The sequence below is a fragment of the Aulonocara stuartgranti genome (genome assembly GCF_965226115.1).
Source record: "Aulonocara stuartgranti genome assembly, chromosome: 20".
Classification (NCBI taxonomy): Eukaryota; Metazoa; Chordata; class Actinopteri; order Cichliformes; family Cichlidae; genus Aulonocara; species Aulonocara stuartgranti.
Genome location: NC_138956.1, coordinates 27,755,361 through 27,775,048, shown reverse-complemented (window position 1 = coordinate 27,775,048; position 19,688 = coordinate 27,755,361). Strand labels below are relative to the sequence as shown.

The 19,688-nt window shown below is 39.3% G+C and overlaps 1 protein-coding gene across 3 annotated transcripts; it reads left to right on the top strand.

The window, feature by feature from the left end:
• Positions 1 to 6,959: 6,959 nt before the first annotated feature.
• LOC309697370 (deoxynucleoside triphosphate triphosphohydrolase SAMHD1-like) lies at positions 6,960 to 16,384 on the top strand. 3 transcript variants are annotated; one of them, XR_014273809.1, is made up of 18 exons: positions 6,960 to 7,231; positions 8,906 to 8,946; positions 9,067 to 9,106; positions 9,453 to 9,613; positions 9,729 to 9,844; positions 10,061 to 10,134; positions 10,533 to 10,679; positions 10,765 to 10,865; positions 10,986 to 11,094; positions 11,182 to 11,273; positions 11,370 to 11,485; positions 12,082 to 12,215; positions 15,222 to 15,251; positions 15,337 to 15,402; positions 15,532 to 15,636; positions 15,729 to 15,857; positions 16,040 to 16,128; positions 16,333 to 16,384. XR_014273809.1 is itself a non-coding variant. In XM_082519242.1 (17 exons), the coding sequence occupies exons 3-17, from the start codon at positions 9,071 to 9,073 to the stop codon at positions 16,061 to 16,063; spliced, it is 1,440 nt and encodes a 479-aa protein (XP_082375368.1). In that variant the 5' UTR covers positions 6,960 to 7,231; positions 8,906 to 8,946; positions 9,067 to 9,070; the 3' UTR covers positions 16,064 to 16,384. The 3 variants fall into 3 exon arrangements, 2 of the variants coding, with proteins under 2 accessions (XP_082375368.1, XP_082375369.1); XM_082519242.1 differs by having other exon boundaries at positions 16,040 to 16,384; XM_082519243.1 differs by having other exon boundaries at positions 6,962 to 7,231; positions 15,729 to 15,780; positions 16,040 to 16,384.
• Positions 16,385 to 19,688: the final 3,304 nt, after the last annotated feature.

Genomic DNA, 19,688 nt, shown 5'->3' with positions numbered 1-19,688 from the left:
GTAAGTTTGTGTTGGATTGGGGTGCACAGTAGAGAGACCAGTCGGACACAGGCGTTCAATTTGTGGCTCGGACCGTGCCGTTTATTCAGATGTTGGGGCAAACACCACTCCAACTCTGCTGCTGGCCCTTTGCAAATCACAGTAAACACTGCGTGATTATCAACATAGTAAAAGCCAACAATGTATGTATAAAAAAACACATTAAGCAAAAATAATCATGTTTTTACAAAATTCCACGGTCTCAGGAATGAGTATGACACAAAACTAACATAGCAGGATTACCAGCAAACTGCAGCTGAAAAGCTAATGCTTCATCTTGCATTACTTTGCCCGAATGGGTGCTCTACTAACTAGCGGTAAGCCCGAAATTGCGGCATATATTACCAAATGAAACATGCACACAAACTGCTCATACTCTCATCAGACAATATATGAACCTCCTCAATAAACAAAATATATGCTCGGCTTAAATGACAAACCGCTATTTTACACAGTGGAACACTTATTTTTAAACAAAACCAATGCAGTTCGCCACTGACAGTGCTTACCTTTGCAAATCACAGTAAACACTGAACCAAGATGGCGCCCGCACGAACGAGAAATCTGAACTACGGTGTCCTGCAGAGGACAAATGGTCAAAATTGCTAAAATTTACAACATATATGCAGCACAACAGCGACACCTTGTGACTTATTCCAGTCACTGCCTTACACTACCAAAGTACACTATTTAGATTCAGAAAAGTTTATATAATTATTTAGCCTTGTTGTGCAAACAAGCCTGCATAACTTAATAAATGTAGAATTTGAAAAATAACAAACCTAAAAAGAAACACTAGGTACGAGATACATGAGTACCTATTATACAGTGATACTTTTGGTAAACAACCATTTGACTAACATGTGTCTCACCTGCTCATGTTCCATCTCTGTTCTGTCCCCATTCTCCTCTCTCTCCCTCTCTGTGCGGACAATCATCAAATATACAGTTGAAACCAGATATTTACACACTGTTCAGATAAAAACACTTTTTTAATTGTAACATAAAATCAGACTAAATGTTTATTTTTTTTAGATTGATAAATATAAAAACATTAACTTTAAGACTAAAGGGAGAAACTATCTGTATTTCTTAATTGTAAATGGCACCAAATTGTATATAAAATTGAGCCACACTTATGGAGCTCCACAATTCTTTTCCAGGTGCTTTGGTTGACATTGTGGAGATCCAGAAATTCTTTTATTGCTGCCATATAACCTGCATCATTATAATTGCATTAATAACATTCTTTACAGCATTATTCCATTTAATAGTATTTCTCACAGTATTGATATTGCATTAAAGTTGTTTATTGAAGATGTCCATTTGAGGATCCTTCCATTATGTTAACTTTTATTACAAGTACGGTCAGAAGTATTTTATACACATTGCATATCTGTGCTTATTTTGAGTTGATGTTCGGTTCATTAAGGGTCTTAAGCTTCACTGGTGTGACTGTCCAGGTGATACATGCTGAGGGAAACTAGAACATAGAATGGAAATTTGAATCAAAGCACCCCAAAAGATTTCTTACTTTTTTTGACAATATTTGCCGTTTGTGTGACACACTAATTAAAAAAAAAAAAAAAAAGCATACAGTACTGTACTTGTTTGAGACGTAACATTTTAACAACAAAAGTATAGAACCCCCCCCCCCCTCCCAAAATGGTTTGTTCCAGCTCTCCCCTGCTCTGGCTCTAGCGCTCTTGCTGCCAGAGCCATGGTGGCTGAGACACAGCGGAGCGGAGGTGTAAGTGCCTGGCTTAAAACAGGACATATTAGCTGCATTTAACCTTCAGTTACTCTTTATATAGTTGGGTAGGAGTCAGACCATGTTTCTTTTTAGCTGAAAAACATTACACCCAGGTAACCTGCAGTGTTGAAAGCGTGTTTTCCGACAATGTTTGCTACCCTACAATCCGTCCTGCTCTGTAGTAAATTCAGCGACATTTCACCGTCCTGTTGCTCCCATTGAAATGTATACAGCCTATTTAAAAATCTAAAACTTTAAATTTTCCGTAGCCTAAAGTTATTACCATTGTACTGTTTTAAATGGATACTAACTAGCTAACTGACTGGATGCCCATTAACCTTATAACTCCTGGTGTGTGTGGGTGGGTGTGTGTGTGTGTGTGTGTGTGTGTGTGCGCGCGCGCGCGCGCGCGTGTGTGTGTACAGAGAGACAGCCAGGTTCATAATGGATATGAGGAAGTTTTTTTTTGTTTTTTTTTTTCTTTTCAAAAAGACACATTCAGGTAAAAGTGTAAAATCAAATGATCCGTTAACCAAGAATAATGTTGGATCAGTGTTTCAATGTTTATCTTTTATTAGATGTTCATGTGGTTTGGTTATTTGCCTTTTGGTTGAAAGTAGGCCTACACTGAGAGGACTTTTTTTTTATTAGTGATCTTAATAGTATTTTTTCATATTAATTTGTATTCAATTAGATGAAAATTAATCTATTTGTGTATGATTGTCAGTCCAAAGAGGGAGAGAGGAAAGAGGGAACGTGAGGAGAAAGGGCAAGGTCAGGAAGAATCAGGCAAGAAAACAGACAGGGAACAGTGACAGGCACAACAAACTGTTAAACTGACAAAGAGGAAAAAAACTAATTTTCTGGAAGTTGTGTTCTCCCTATATTAAAGCTGCTATACAGAATCTGCAAAACAAACTGGGTTGAAACATTTTGACCCTCTTTAACAACATTCCAACATAACATTATAACTGAGTGGGGAGATTAAAATTAATGATATATTTTTATGTGGTTCAGCCACAACTCTACTAAAACCTCAGCCAGTAATAGGTAGACCAACTTTTGGACCGTCCAGTTGTCTGTATGACTGCCGCAGTACGTACGGGAGGAGCTGTAAAGAGAAGCAGAGTGCTCTGTTTATATTCTAAAAATGTTTTAAGCTTGTTTCAAAGATTCTGTACAGCAGCTTTAAATGTTTTCCAAAAGCACACATACACTTATCAGTGTTTCTCAAACTTTTTACAGTGTGTACCACCTGATAAAATGTCAAGCTCTCCTAAGTACCACTATGAAAGAATGAAACTTGTAAATCTTACAACAGAAAATTAGTATTATTAAATTAGTAAAATTAGTATCTGCATACATTGTATACATTCTACCACAGGCAAAGTTGCCTCCATTTTTAGTTTTTTTAAATATTATGTAATAATTTATTTATAACAATTTATTCTGTTTCGGGAGTGTTTTTTTTATGTATATGTATTATATTATACATACACATTAAAAGTGAATCTCTGTCCAAAAAATGCACTCAGTTTACTTCTTACTCACTATGAGCATCATTCATTATTCTCCCGCAGTAATTAAGGTTAGGGTATGTAGTATTATTATTATTATTATTTTTTTTTTTATTCGAATCCATTCTTCTTTTGCAGCATTTAAATAACCTTGATCAGATTTGATGGTTTTGTTACAGGCTTTTCTTTCACAAATGTGGGGATTCAATTGTGTTAAAATGTACAAAACAGTGATGTCATGTTTTGTGACGAGGACCCAGGCACAGAGAGACTTGATGAATTTAAGAATCTTATGATTTAATAAAGAAATTTGCAAAATTACACAGATGGTAAAATTATGATGACTGATAATGGAGATGAATACAACAGACGATGAGGACAGGGAGGAAGAGGGTTTTTTTTTTTTTTTTTTTCTTTTTTCTTTCAACATACCAAATCAAACCTCTGCAATTTTATATACATCTTCAAGCTTTGTTACTACTGAATCCATTTTTTTCTTGGTTAACAATCATATCCTCAGTTGCATCCAATTAATTGAATGCATTGCTAATTAACCTCTGATGTAGACTATCAAGAAAATCTTTTGTCTAGTCTGGCCCTCATTATTCTTTAAATTTATTTTTTCCTTACTGGCACTTCATTTGTAAGCTCAACACAGATAGGACAATGCTTATAAGATGACAATATATCCAAAAATATCAACTTCAAAATCTACCACATAAGGGAGAAATGAGGATGACATAATTACATAATCAATAACACTGCTATCACTGATGAACGGAAGTTGAGGCCTTCTGGTTACATTATCAGAGTCAGTTAATGAGACGACAGGATGGCAGTGTCAGCTCTGGTTTGTTAAACTGCAGAGACTTTCATTCACAGAGCGCAGGAGAGTTGAATTCTCCAGGTATTTCAACGTGAAATGAATTCCTTTTTTTTTTTTTTTTTTTTCTTTTCTTCTTTTTCTTTTCTCTTAATACGGGACAGACTTGACTGGGGGAAAGAAGGGGAGAAAGAAAGAGGGAAAGAGAAACAGCTGAGAAGAGGGACGGGGGAGAAGGGCAAAAGACAAAAACCAACAGAACGGGCAGAGAAAAAAAATGCATATATCAATCACCTGGATCACCTGCTGAGAAAGAAAAAAGAAAGCAAGCAGAAGAGAACAAGAGTAATAGAATAAACAACATCACAATGATATATGGGAATATGACAGTAAATACTAAATGTTAAACATTATTGTGCAGCACATAAGATCAACAGAACACAGTGTGCTTTGAGGTAGGAGCCAAAAAGGGTGTAGTTTGTGGGTGTGATCACCCGTGTGTACACCTGTGAGCATGGACGTGCTTGTTTTTTGTTTTTTTAAAAGGTTCCTTCATGTAATAATCTGCTAGAGGGTGTGGGGGGGCCACAGCCCCGTCCTCCAGGGCGTGAAGCAGGTGTGGAGGAGATCAAAACTCCAGACATCCAGAGGCCCCCAGAACACAAGAGACCAAGGAAGACCAACAGAGGGGCAGCTGCGCCACTGTCCCGGAAAGAGCTGAGGAGAGTCCCAGATGAGGGCTCACTCAGCAGCCGCGGAGCAGAAGCCAGCGGGAGTTGCAGTGACGCGCCCGTGAGCTCCGCCGGCAGCCAGCTGCGCCTGAGTGACCGAGCCCCAGGCCGAGAGGCCGGGGGCACCCCACCTCCGAAGTGGCCCGAGCGAGCCCCAGGCTCCAGGCCCCGATAAGCGGCCGCCAAGGAGTGAGCCGGTGTGTACCTGGACGCCCATCCCCGGACACAAAGAACCACCAACGCACCGATGTCTGAGGGGGTCCGCCACTGGCAGGGGAAGTGGTGGTAGGGGGAGATAGGCCTCCAAACCTTGGAGGGCCTGAGATGTCCCCAGAGAGGTGGCGCCTGACACCCAACCTGACATATAGACACAGACATACAGGCACACACAGATACAAACATCCATTCCCACCCTCATGCTCTCATATGCACTTACTCCACACTCAACCAACGTGGAGACAGACATAAAGAGACGTTGTACACACGATCACACTCCCCAAGCGTACTCTACAAACCGGGTCTAGGTGCCCTCGCCCCTGGAGGGGGGAACTGCACCCAGACCCAGGTGGTGTTTCCCTTTTCCCTGCGGTGGGGGGAGGCAGACCGCCCCGACTCCGCAGCAGCAGGAAGGCTCCACACTCTAGACCGCAGTCGGACGGCCAACTCCTCCTCCTAGCCCCCCTGCTCCAGCAGGTCGCAGAGAACGGGGGTGAGAGAAGACTCCAAACCTCCCTCCACCCGCTCATTGTAATGTTGATGCATGTGTGTTCTAAGGTGCATTTAAAACCCAGGAGGGCATGGAGCTACCTGCCAGAGAGCAGCAGGTAAGCGCATGGTCCCTCCTGCTAGCCCTCAATGTCTACGTGTATTTAAAATTGAGAGTTACAACATGAGTCGCTTACCTTGTCCGTCACTTCCGTCACTTACTCACCTGCTCCAAAAGCTCAACACAGATCAGAGGAAGAGGGGTTTAAATGCACCAAAGTGACAGTCAGAGAGAACTCGGGACAACATTTAAGGATGCAGGGACTGACAGAGACAGGTTTATCTTGCCTGGCTGGGCAGCTCTCTGGATGCTCAACACCCCCAAAGCTCTGATTCTAGAATCGCCCCTGCTACAAATGCTGTGTGATCTGCTCTGTGATCTTTGAGAGTGACATCATAATGAAATGGCTACAACCCTGCTTCTTAAAACAAACTGACATAATGTGCTTTAAGTTATGCAAATTCTGGAAAAGATATTGTGGAATGCTTAAAATCACCTTTTTTCAAGTCTCTTTTAAAACAGCATTTTTAAAACGAATACTCCATTACAATAGTAATACTGAAACACTGTTGGAAGCTGTGATTATATGCCTGTCCATACCTGCTGTGAAAACATCCATTCTACACTGATCATAGTGCAAGTAAACAGGGGTAAAGAAAGTTTTCTTACCTCACAAATGTGCAGCTGAACATCATATGATGTATCCCCTGGATAAAAAGATAATTTGATGATCAAAAAAGGAAACACTGAAATCTCAATTTTGCTTCTTTAGGGTTTCACATCTCCTTTCTTTTGCACCCCATTCTTGATGACCATTGTGTGCAATTTTCTTTGTCCTAAACTGTGTAGGTAGTTCTTCAGAATGTCATCTGACCAAAGACAAACGAGGCCCCCTTTCTCTGAAACAACGAGACTCCTCATTATGTGATTCAAGCTGTTGAAAATACATTACAGGGAGTGTTTTACATGATCTGGGTTTGAGGTGATTCCGAGGAGATTGCAAGCACATTATGGAGCCACTAAAAATGCTAAAATTATCAGTATTTTATGAGCATTTGACATAATTTGACATAATACCATCCAATGATAGCATACATCTTCTCAAATAGGATGGCTAGTTTCTCTCTCTCTCTCTCTCTCTCTCACTCACACACACACTCACACTCACACACACACACACCCACCTCATAAGGGTATTCTGCAATTGATACATGATCACGTTCACATACTCACTGATATATCACAGCAGGGCTGCTGTACAGTGAATGACCAGCAGATGTCAGTATTTCCAAATGAGCTGTTGAACGGGGCTTCGTGTGATCTGCGTTTGGGCGAAGCAATTGGCTGGAAAGATTCGACATATTCACGGGGCTTTATCACAGCGTCAGTAGTACTGTAGTCAGTGTAATGACACCCGATTACAGAATAAGCAAGGTGACTGAATGTGAAACGCATTCAGTGACATCAGACTAAAGCAAAACAAAGCCCCAAAAAAAAAAAGATCACGTGAACGTTTCCACATTGAAAGGAAAAAAATCTTTGTCGTCACTCGGGAGATCTCGGAGTGCTTTACTACTATTGTTTAGTTCATAAGCAGATTTGGTAAGTCAAACTTTGTTTCATATTTTCTCTCAAGGTGTTTATTCATCTCATACCTGTTTTTAAAAAATCTCATGAAGCTTTGGGTTTATGTCCAGGCTCAGTGGGCTTTATAAAATAACATTTTCTTGTATTTTAAGTGATTTCATTTTTGTATGAAAGCTTTACTCACAGGAGTGTTCCCAGATTAATTTATCAAACCTCCGAATCGTGCAAAGTTGTTTTTATAAATAGTTTTGGATATTAGACTGAATCCATGTCATACTGTTGCAGTGCTTAACACATTTATTAGACCAGCTGTCATTAAAAACAATAAAGCAAAAATATTGTTTTTAAATCTGTGAAAAACTTGTTTAAGACTCTAAGTCAAAGTGAATTCATGTTTTTATACCCATATTTTGGCCTGCACACTGGACCAGTCTGAGAATTCAGAAATTAATCAGACATAAAATTCAATTATGAAAACGATTTTTTAAAATAAAGCAAATAAATTAACTTCTTTAATATTTGTTTCTACTTTTTTTTTTTTTGTCAAATGTGAATGTGAAAATCTTTGGATAACAAAAATAATTGTATTGTATGATTGAAAGTATCGTTTTAATTAAGGGGCTTATGCTTGCCAGTAGATGAAATACGTACAGGACACTTTGCAGTGAATGAGTTTCTACCAAATCTAAAAATGTGCATACAGCGTCAGTGAATAGAACTGAACTGAGATGTCCGTTTAAAGTAAAAGAAGGCAAAGCATCATCCTGTTTCCTTGTAAACGTGCAGCTCAAGACCAAATTAGGCTGCAGCATTGTCCCCTGTAGTGATAGCACTAATCTAATGTATTTGAGAAAAATCATAATATCAGAAGATTTAACATCTTTTTTTCTAATTCATAAAGAAGTTAATGGTTGCGTCTCTGTCATGGTTTGTCTATATCAATACAAAAACACATCAATGCAAAAAAGTCTACTTAGACATCAAAACATGAAAAAAAAGGTTTGCCTGGGCCATGAAATGCCACCAATGGACTGCTGAATAATGGAAGGTGTTATGGACTGATGAATCAAATGTGAAATCTTTGGTTCATCATGCAGGATTTTTGCACACTGTTGATTAGGCAAAATGTTGGTTCCTTACTTTGTGGCATCAAATGTCAAACATTAAGGAGGAAGCATGGTTTGGGTGTTTTTGTTGGATACAGGTGACTTTTACAGAGTGAGAGGCATCCTGAACCAAAATGGCTACCATAGCATTCTGCAGTGGCCTCTGGTATGCACCTAGTTGGTCAGGGGTTCATCCTACAGCAAGATAATGACCCAAAACACGAGTCCAGGCTATTACAGATCTATCTTAGGAAAAAAGAACAAGAAGGCAAGCTTGACAACATGGAATGGCCAGCACAGTCTCCAGACTTAAACCACATCAAGCTGGTTTGGAATGAGCTGGACGGAAGAGTGGAAGCAAAGAAACCCAGAAGAGCCACACATTTATGCAACAGTTAGGAAGACATTTCTGAAGAATATTTGGCTTCTGATGTAGAAAGAAGGGCATAAACACAACTGTTATATCTGTTAAAGGCAGCTGCTTTGATGAGTCAGAAGATTAGAAAATGTTTGTTTATAAATAGATTCTATGATTTATTTTTTAACTTAAAAAGTTGTTTATTTGTTCTGTGCTTTAATTCAGAGAACTGAAGTGTCAGTTTCAATAAAAAACTGGAAGAACTGGTAAGTTCTCATACTTGACCAGTATTGAAAAATTACAATTACATTCATTGACTGCTTCCTTTTATATCCAGAATGCATGATGTGCAAAACTGTAATCTTTGGTCATTTAAACATTTACAGCACTATGGAGAAGCACTTGAACATCAAAGATTTAAACAAGGTGACGTAACATGAAAGTATCTTATATAATATGGTCTTTGGTGTGTGGTCTAACTTACTGTTGTGATTAGCACTTTATAAAAATGTGAATTCATAATATATGTGTATCAGATTTGTCTATGTAAGATATCATTTGATGATCTTTTTAGGGAAATCCAATCTTTATATTTAACTCACCTTAGACATAATGTCAGTAGGCTGGCCAGCTGCCAGTGCTTTGGTCAAAGGCAAGGTGACAGAAAATTTGACCTAGCATGAGGCACAGTGTTTACTCACCGAAAATCTGAGACCAAGTCCTCCAAAACCCTCTAAGTTTGTCTATTTTTTGTTCATTTCTCTTCACACAGGTGTTTAATGATCCCATCCATGGCCACATCGAGTTACATCCACTACTTGTCAAGATCATAGACACACCTCAGTTTCAGAGACTACGAAACATAAAGCAGCTTGGGGGCGGTTATTTCGTTTTTCCAGGAGCATCGCACAACCGCTTTGAACACTCAATAGGGTATGTCCACTTGTTTACAGTCAGATACACTAGTAATGCTTTTCTTTCAGTGCTGCATGATGAAGTGTGTGTGTGTGTGTGTGTGTGTGTGTGTGTGTGGTTTTTGGTGATACAGGGTGGGGCACTTAGCAGGAGAACTTGCAAAAACTCTGAGGCTGAAACAGCCAGAACTCGACATCAGTGAACGAGACGTCCTTTGTGTGCAAATTGCAGGTCTCTGTCATGACCTGGGTAAGTGCTGCACGTCTTTCACTCTAATAGCATCAAGTTTATAATACTAGCCAGTGTAAAATAAAACATGCTTGGTAAAATGAAAAAGGCAAATGGTCTGTGTGTGTGTGTGTGTGTGTGTGTGTGTGTGTGTGTGTGTGTGTGTGTGTGTGAGAACTATAACAGGAGGCTTTAATTATTATTTTATTTTTTTTTTACATTTGTTTCTCCATGAAGGACATGGACCTTTTTCCCATCTTTTTGATGGAATGTTCAACCCCGAAGCAGACCCAGAACATAAAGACTGGAAGGTACGTGAAAATTTTTTTTTTTCTCTACTGTGAGACGCGACATAATGGCCACCCACAAAAATCAAATATATTTGAAAACACTGTCAGGTGCCATCTTGAGGAAATAAAGTACACATGGCACTAAATGATAGAAACAACACAGTGTTAACAATTATCAGCACAAACAAACATCATTTTCTGCTAGAAGAAGCCATACCACTGTTATGTCCACGCTCATCATGTCTGACTCATAAAAGTTGAGAACCTCTGGTTAAAACTGGAATACTGACACTAATTACCTCTATTAAGAGATGGTCATGTGCTCAAAGTTGATTCTGTATGTTGTATCTGATCATTTTAAACTTTCAACCATTTGAATTCTGTTCTTAATATAAACAATAATAATGTATCTCTTGCAGCATGAGGATGCCTCTTTAGAGATGTTTGATCATCTGGTGGTGGCGAATAGTCTGGCACAAGAGATGGAGCGTTATGGACTGATACTCCCACCTGACCTGACATTTATCAAGGAGATGATTAAACCTCTAAAGATTGATGACGCTGAGGTACTGGCCAGTTACTGTCTGAATATTATGAAACCATTCGTTATCATCGCTGTCACGAACGTCAATTCTGGTGTCGTCTCCACAGTGGCCGTATGAAGGTCGAGATGAGAATAAATCCTTCCTCTATGAAATTGTGTCAAACAAGCAAAATGGGATTGATGTGGACAAATTCGACTACTTTGCCAGGTGGGACTTGTGTTGATGACAAACTCAGTATTTCTATCTACAGCAAGTCTTAAAGGTGTTTTGGAGGGTTTACCATAATAAATGTAATTAAATTGATGTAATTCCTCACTCGTATCTCAGGGACTGCCACCACCTGGGCATCCAGAACAACTTTGACCATCAACGCTTCATCATGTTTGCCAGGGTGTGTGATGTGAATGGGAGGAAGCACATTTGCTCTAGAGACAAGGTGTGGATCCCTGCTTTTTATCAGTTTTTAATGAGTAATTCATTATCTGATTGGCTGTGACTAAACTATAGGCGATGGTCTCAACAGGAAGTGGCAAACCTGTATGACATGTTCCACACAAGGAACTCTCTCCACAGAAGAGCCTACCAGCACAGAGTGACCAAGAGTGTAGAAATTATGTAAGTACCAACTGTGTAATTCTATTGTAAGACAACATTTATTTCATCTACAGAGTTCCCATAAAGTCATATACTGGGTCTTTTTTTTTTATCCAGGATCAAAGACGCCCTCTTGAAAGCAGATCAGTACATCCTGACTAAAGGTTCAGGAGGGACAACGTTCTGTCTCTCCAAAGCTAAAACTGACATGGAAGCCTACACAAAGCTGACAGGTAGTGGAAAACATGCTCTACATATTTCATTTTATATACCGTATTTATATATATTATTTTATATATTTCATATATATTTTATATATATTTCATTTTCTATTCAGAAACTATTAAAGAAGGTGGCTAATATGTATGTAAATGAATTAACAACATCTGTTTAAAATACCAATGATTATTTTCATGTTGGTTTGAAATTGAAAAAAAAAATCTCACTCTGCTGTTACTGCAGTTTATTGCAACTTACTGCAACTTCTGCATTTGTGGGTTTTTTTTTCACACTTTGGAGATGCACAGCATGGAAAAAAAAAAACTGTTGACTGGCGTGACTATTACAGGATTTGCCATGATGTCAGGTTGATTCTTCAGTATGACGGATACGTCTCTACTAGTTTATAGTAAACTGTAAATTTATTTATTTAATACTGCAGTATTACTAATGCTTTGCTTGCTTTATCGCTTGCTTATTTTGTTTTGTTTATTAATGTTAATCAATTTTTTGTGTGTCTTTCTTTATATGACATTACTGATGAAGTTGTGAATGTTTCTTTGGTTTACTTGAATTGACCTGATCTTAACTTTGTCTGTTTACTCTGCAGATCAAATGATTGAAAGAATACTCCACCCTTGTTCTTGTTCAAATGAATTCACTCCCTCTCCTCTGGAGGAAGCAAGGATGATTCTGCAGAGGATCATGTCTCGAGACCTGTACCAGTTTATGGGTGAAGCCAAGGTGTGCAATCAGGGATGGACTGGGACAAAAACTTGGCCCAGGCTTTTTTGGCCCACCTACCTCTGCATATCACCTTTAAAAACTATTTATCTTGCTTTGCTGTCATTTGGTATCATTCTTTTCAGCACAACCTCATATATCTGAATTTACAGTTAGTTTTTCATTTTGACACAATTACCATAATTGATCTAAAATCAGACAAAAAACATAAGATCTGAGTAGAAAAGGTTATATTTTTTACTGTAACAACCACAAACATGTTTAACAGATCATAACTTGAAATGTAAATATAAATTGTAAATTTATAAACAAACGACAGTTATTGCAAATAGTTATTTGCAACTATTTGCAGCCATGGGATTCTTTTATGGCCATTTCAAACTATTTACAGAACAATCTGGTGTTCTGCATCAAATAAGATGCCATACAAATTATTTGTGCCACTCCAAAAAATATTTTTTGTCCACTATAAGACAGAAGACATCATCTCAAACCTGATACCTGCTGGCCTGACTGCACGAGGTGTATCACTCATCCCATTTTCCACCTAGAGACAACATTTACACTGTAATCTGTCTCTGGTGACTTTTTAGCTGCAACTGTGACATTCACCAGTCGCCTCATTGTTCTGACACACACACACAAAAAAACTAGCAACTACACACTAACTACACACTCCAAACACATTAAATGTCACAAATCTCACATCTCAAAACTCTCACTCTCTCTCGCTCCCGTCACTCTAAAAAAATTACCCTTCTTCCTAAACAACAAATGCCCCATGTTGCCATATGATTTTTTGATTGGTTGACATGGTACATTTTTCCACCAATAGGAAAGGGGTGTTTTTTATTTTATATTTGTTTGGTCATAAGCAGAGAGTGCTTGCTAGCGCTGTCCTTAGATGTAAATTTGACAATAGCATTCAGGAAAAAAAAAAAATGCGAACATTTTTTATCATGGCTCTGGTTTTACGTGTTCTTGTCAACACAATTTAAAAATTGGTATATAGTCTGAATACCTCACTTTAAACACAAAAATGGACACTGAGGCTTGTCTTGGGTTCACATGACATCTTGTTGCTATGTCATCTTAAATTGGTCATGTTACCATGGTTTACTAGTTTTCTTTCTCAGCCAATCAGCAGCACTTGTGCAATTGTTTCGCCCCCATCGCTCCAGGTAAACTGTAGACAGCTTCAACTGTCTGTGTGTTTACAAATAGTAATGTGTCCGTGCAGCATTTTCTTTTTAGTAACGGTAACAGCATTCTAACAGTAGAAATAGTAATGAGTTAGATTACTAGTTACTGAAAAATGCTGTTATTCTCATCACTGCTCTTCTCTTCCCCACCTCTTCACAGCTGGGGCAGCAGCTAACATGGTGGTTAGTTTGACACATTTTGCTGCATCTGTTAGTTTATTTTTATTGTTTTCAGGTGTGGACCAAAACAACTGCACCAAGACCCTGTGGCCCCATCAGATGATCTCATGACTCATTGAGTGACACCACTGACCAGTCAGTTGGTGGCATGAGGTCTGACCACATCACATTTTAGTACCTGCTCAGATCGCTTTGAACTCTGACTGAGCAGGCGCTCTTTTAGTACCTGGTACAAGGTACTATGACCTAATAGAAAACCCTGAAAACTGTGGCGAGTAGATCCAATTAGGTACTAATAAAAAGGGGCTTTTGGAGAAGGTTCGTTTATGGTATGAACATAATTCAAACTCGATCCCAACAGACTACCAGGTGTACATTGAGAGTTTGAACTAAAAAGCTTCTGTAAGATTTACATTAGAAAAAAGGCAGGAAATTACTGTAGATGTGTAAAGGCCTGTACAGGCTAGTATCTAGCCGTAAAATAAATGGAAATTGTCCTCCGGGAACTGCCTGCATACTCCCACCACATCAGGACTGATATTGTCATGCACCAGGAGGAATCCAGGACCCAATGCACCAGCATAGGGCCTGTAAGCGTGGGACTTCAACCCAAGATCTGTTGCATAACCTGTAGAGGTTTGTGTGTCTCTCCATGGATATGGCTCCCCAGACCATCACTTATAAAACCTCAAACTGGTCATGCTAAACAATGTTACAGGCAGCATCACATTTTCCATGGCTTCTCCAGACCCTTTCACAGCTGTCCAATGTGAGCCTTTCTTATGTGTTCAGCTCTCATCTGTGAAAAGTGCAGAGTTCCAGTGGTAGACTTGTCATTTCTGGTATTTAATGGCAAATGCGTGGCGCAAAAGAGCAGATACTGCTCTGGACAGGACCTTCTATGGCGCTTTCCTGCTCTCCTAGAGTTACTGCTGTTAATGCCCTGGATTCTCCTCCATTCTCTTGAGACTGTACTGGGAGACACAGAAGAACATCTGGCAGTGGCTTGTATTAATGTGCCATTCTGGAAGATTTGGACAGCCTCTGTAGGGAACATGTATTGCATCAGTCTTCCAGTAGTGACACTGACCCTTGCCAAAAGCAAAACTAGCCAAAAGCAGTGAGCCAGCCTGACGCAGGGCTTATGCAGGGAGACAGACAACCATACCCACCTGCGGGCAATTTAGATTCCCCACTTAACCTAACCCCACTACTTACATGTCATTGGACTGTGGGAGGAAGCTGGAGTACCTGGAGAAAACCTCCAAAAGAACATTAAACTCCACACAGAAAGGTCCTGGCCAGATGCGAAGTTGAACTCAGGACCTTCTTGGTGTGAGGGAACAGTGCTAATCACCACGCCACTGTACTGCCCGATGTTCTCAATATTTGAGACAGAGTTAAACTGAATTCATCGTAGCTGATCTTGATACCATTTTGAAACCATTTTGAAACCATTTAAATCCTAAGTGAGTCATTCATAGTCACCTACATAATAGCTTATTAGCTCAGTTTAACCTCCATTTTATTTTATTGCTGTAAAAAATAAAGTTGATTACAATATTTGTGGTGTGTGAGTGCGCTAAAAAAGAGAGATGATGTGACTCTTCTCTCCCTTTCTCAGCTCAAGAAAGAAGACCAAGAGGAAATAAAAGTAAGAGTGAAAAGTGATCATAAAAAGAGATCAGCAAAACAATGATAACACAATGACAGCACATGTTCTTTCCTCCATCTGTCAGAAGATGAAGGACAGCTTGGAAAATGAACTGGTTAAAGTCATTCCAAAAGACAACTTTGAAATTATAGTGAGTTTTTATTCTAATTATACTCAGTAATTAATTCTTAAAATCTTGGCTTTTGTTTTGTTTTTTTAGCTAAATTGTGTTGCCAACCTCGACTGAGTCATAATGTACATGTGAACACTGCTCGTTTAGGTTGTCACTTTGGACTATGGGATGAAAAACAAGGACCCCATCAATACCACATATTTCTACACTAAGGCTAAGCCTACTGAAGCATTCAAGATTTCCAGAGAACAGGTCAGAACTACTGCATGTCTTTGCATGAGCTGTGTGTTCTTTCTGTAGATGTCTCTGTAAAACAGCTTTTATGTTACTGTCCGTGTTGTCAGGTGTCCAAGCTTCTCCCAGTGTGCTTTGCTGAGAAGATCCTCAGAGTTTACTGTAAGAACTCAGCGAGTCTGAGAGATGCTAAGTTCTGCTTTCAAAGCTGGTGTCACAAAAATGACTTTCTAACTGAGGTAACACTTTGTTCTGTTCAATGGCAGTGACAGGCATTACCATGTTACAAGCAATGTGATGAGAACATAAAGAAGAAAGCTGCAGTTAAACCTGCGTATCCTGTCAGAGCCTCGAGTTAGCATTACACTTTTGACCTTTTGGTTGTACTAATGAACTTGTCTGTGTCCTTTTATATCTACAGGATCGAGACAGAGCAACTCCATGAAATGAAGATGGGAAACACTGAGAAATTAGGGGTTTTTTTGTGTTACTGCAGAGATTTAAAAACAGGTAAATCGACAAACTAAAGTAGTTTGATGATTAAACTATTTATCACACATTTTCACAATAATCAGACTATATAGCTCAACTTGCCTCAATGGTTTGGATAAAGGCTACTGCTATGATTTGAAAAATCATTATTTATTATATAACAGGTCTCTACATGACAATTTACCAAAGGATAACAGAATCTTTCTGCTGTTTCCTCTTTAGATTTGTTTACTGCTGGTTTCTGGTCCAATCAAAATAAAGTTACTTTTCTCTTTGTTGTGTATTATTTTAAAGTAACGGTTTTTGGAACATAAGAGGGAACTATGATACAGATACTATATTCTTAAAAATTGCATAGATTTCACTATGCTACTCATCCCTGCTGGCTAGTGTTGGAAAAAAGCATCTAGAATGCAAAACCTAATGGAGCCAGGTAGCACGAGCTCTCATTATGAAACTGACTTAACAGAAATTTATAGCAATTTACATTGTATGTGATTTTTCAGTGGTCCATAGTGGTGCTCTTGGAGGAGTGGAGTTTAGGTAATAATTATTATTGTTCAGAGAGATCAAGTCCATTTGCCGTTAGCCCTTTTGCCACAGCTGAGGTTTAGAGACACCAGAAACCTTTGTAAACTTTGTAGGAAATGAAAGATTACAACTGTGTTGAAGAGAGGCTGCACAGTGTCACAGGACAGCCACAAAAGCTTTTGGCACACTTGAGATGGTTGTGCTCCAACTTACGAGCAAACCAGGTGCACTGCAGTCACAAAGTTGAGAAGAATCTTTATAACATATATCAGACCACATATGTTTTGTAACATGTTTTTGTTGTAAAATTTCAATATTCCTGTGTTTTGTGGCTGGTGTGCACTTACAAGATCTTGGCCAGAGCTAGTGAATGCCAGGTGCTGTATCAGTAAAGTGTGTGGTGCTGATATTATATGGAAAATCAAAAACTGCTACAACCATCAGTGTCTCGGTGTCATCCAGGTGACCAAAAAGTTCATTCTGTTCATCTAGCATATACAGGGAGTGCAGAATTATTAGGCAAATGAGTATTTTGTCCACATCATCCTCTTCATGCATGTTGTCTTACTCCAAGCTGTATACGCTCGAAAGCCTACTACCAATTAAGCATATTAGGTGATGTGAATCTCTGTAATGAGAAGGGGTGTGGTCTAATGACATCAACACCCTATATCAGGTGTGCATAATTATTAGGCAACGTCCTTTCCTTTGGCAAAATGGGTCAAAAGAAGGACTTGACAGGCTCAGAAAAGTCAAAAATAGTGAGATATCTTGCAGAGGGATGCAGCAGTCTCAAAATTGCAAAGCTTCTGAAGTGTGATCATCGACCAATCAAGCGTTTCATTTAAAATAGTCAACAGGGTCGCAAGAAGCGTGTGGAAAAACCAAGGCGCAAAATAACTGCCCATGAACTGAGAAAAGTCAAGTGTGCAGCTGCCAAGATGCCACTTGCCACCAGTTTGGCCATATTTCAGAGCTGCAACATCACTGGAGTGCCCAAAAGCACAAGGTGTGCAATACTCAGAGACATGGCCAAGGTAAGAAAGGCTGAAAGACGACCACCACTGAACAAGACACACAAGCTGAAACGTCAAGACTGGGCCAAGAAATATCTCGAGACTGATTTTTCTAAGGTTTTATGGACTGATGAAATGAGAGTGAGTCTTGATGGGCCAGATGGATGGGCCCGTGGCTGGATTGGTAAAGGGCACAGAGCTCCAGTCCGACTCAGACGCCAGCAAGGTGGAGGTGGAGTACTGGTTTGGGCTGGTATCATCAAAGATGAGCTTGTGGGGCCTTTTCGGGTTGAGGATGAAGTCAAGCTCAACTCCCAGTCCTACTGCCAGTTTCTGGAAGACACCTTCTTCAAGCAGTGGTACAGGAAGAAGTCTGCATCCTTCAAGAAAAACATGATTTTCATGCAGGATAATGCTCCATCACACGCGTCCAAGTACTCCACAGCGTGGCTGGCAAGAAAGGGTATAAAAGAAGAAAAACTAATGACATGGCCTCCTTGTTCACCTGATCTGAACCCCATTGAGAACCTGTGGTCCATCATCAAATGTGAGATTTACAAGGAGGGAAAACAGTACACCTCTCTGAACAGTGTCTGGGAGGCTGTGGTTGCTGCTGCACACAATGTTGATGGTGAACAGATCAAAACACTGACAGAATCCATGGATGGCAGGCTTTTGAGTGTCCTTGCAAAGAAAGGTGGCTATATTGGTCGCTGATTTGTTTTTGTTTTGTTTTTGAATGTCAGAAATGTATATTTGTGAATGTGGAGATGTTATATTGGTTTCACTGGTAAAAATAAATAATTGAAATGGGTATATATTTGTTTTTTGTTAAGTTGCCTAATAATTATGCACAGTAATAGTCACCTGCACACACAGATATCCCCCTAAAATAGCTAAAACTAAAAACAAACTAAAAACTACTTCCAAAAACATTCAGCTTTGATATTAATGAGTTTTTTGGGTTCATTGAGAACATGGTTGTTGTTCAATAATAAAATTATTCCTCAAAAATACAACTTGCCTAATAATTCTGCACTCCCTGTATTGCAAGTGATTTCTTTGCACAGTGACTGAAACAAACCTACTGATTAAACAATGGGCTGTGAGGTCAGTTTCTTGATCAATAATATGCAAATTGTCATGACTATTGATCAACAGCCACTGATTAACCACTGATTTTGTTCAAATAAAATATGAAACTCTGATATGAGAAGGATGACGTAAATATACAAATGTTGATACATAAATACCCAGTAAGTCCAAGCATCAAGTTAAGTGTACACATGACTTGTTTAAAACACGTGTATGAGCTTAAACAATTGGTAAAACAAGTCTGAACAATGTTGGACACGCCCAATGCATGAACATAAATAAAGTATTTCTTGTTTTATAGTCAAGTCTTCCTCATCATCATGTTTTTTTCTTTCCTTTTTTGTTGTGCAATCAGACTCTTATATGAGAAGAATAATTTAAAAATACAAATGTTGATGCATGAATATGCAGTGAGTCCAAGCATCAAGTTAAGTGTACATATGGGTCAAAGGAGCTTGCAAAGAAAAGCGTCTGGACTTCTTTAAGTTACTTGAAGACGTTTCACCTCTCATCCGAGAAGCTTCTTCAGTTCTAAGGTCAAATGGTTCCCTTCCCTGGTTGAGTTCCCTTCCCAGACACCTTAACGCCCACTCACATCCTGGGCCATCTGACCTCAGGAATTCGCATGATAAGGTGGGGCCAGGTTTCACAATGAACCCACCCGAAACTCTGGCTGATTGGAGCCCACACCCAGTTTCACACCTTGGCTCAGGCGATTAGAGGATCATCAGGGGGTCCTTTTGTCCCTCTGAGGGGGGTTACTCCCACTAGGTTTATATCTGGGACTCTCCACCATTTGACCTTAGAACTGAAGAAGCTTCTCGGATGAGAGGTGAAACGTCTTCAAGTAACTTAAAGAAGTCCAGACGCTTTTCTTTGCAAGCTCCTTTGACTACGATGACCTGGATGACTGAGAACCTTCACAGACAAGTGTAC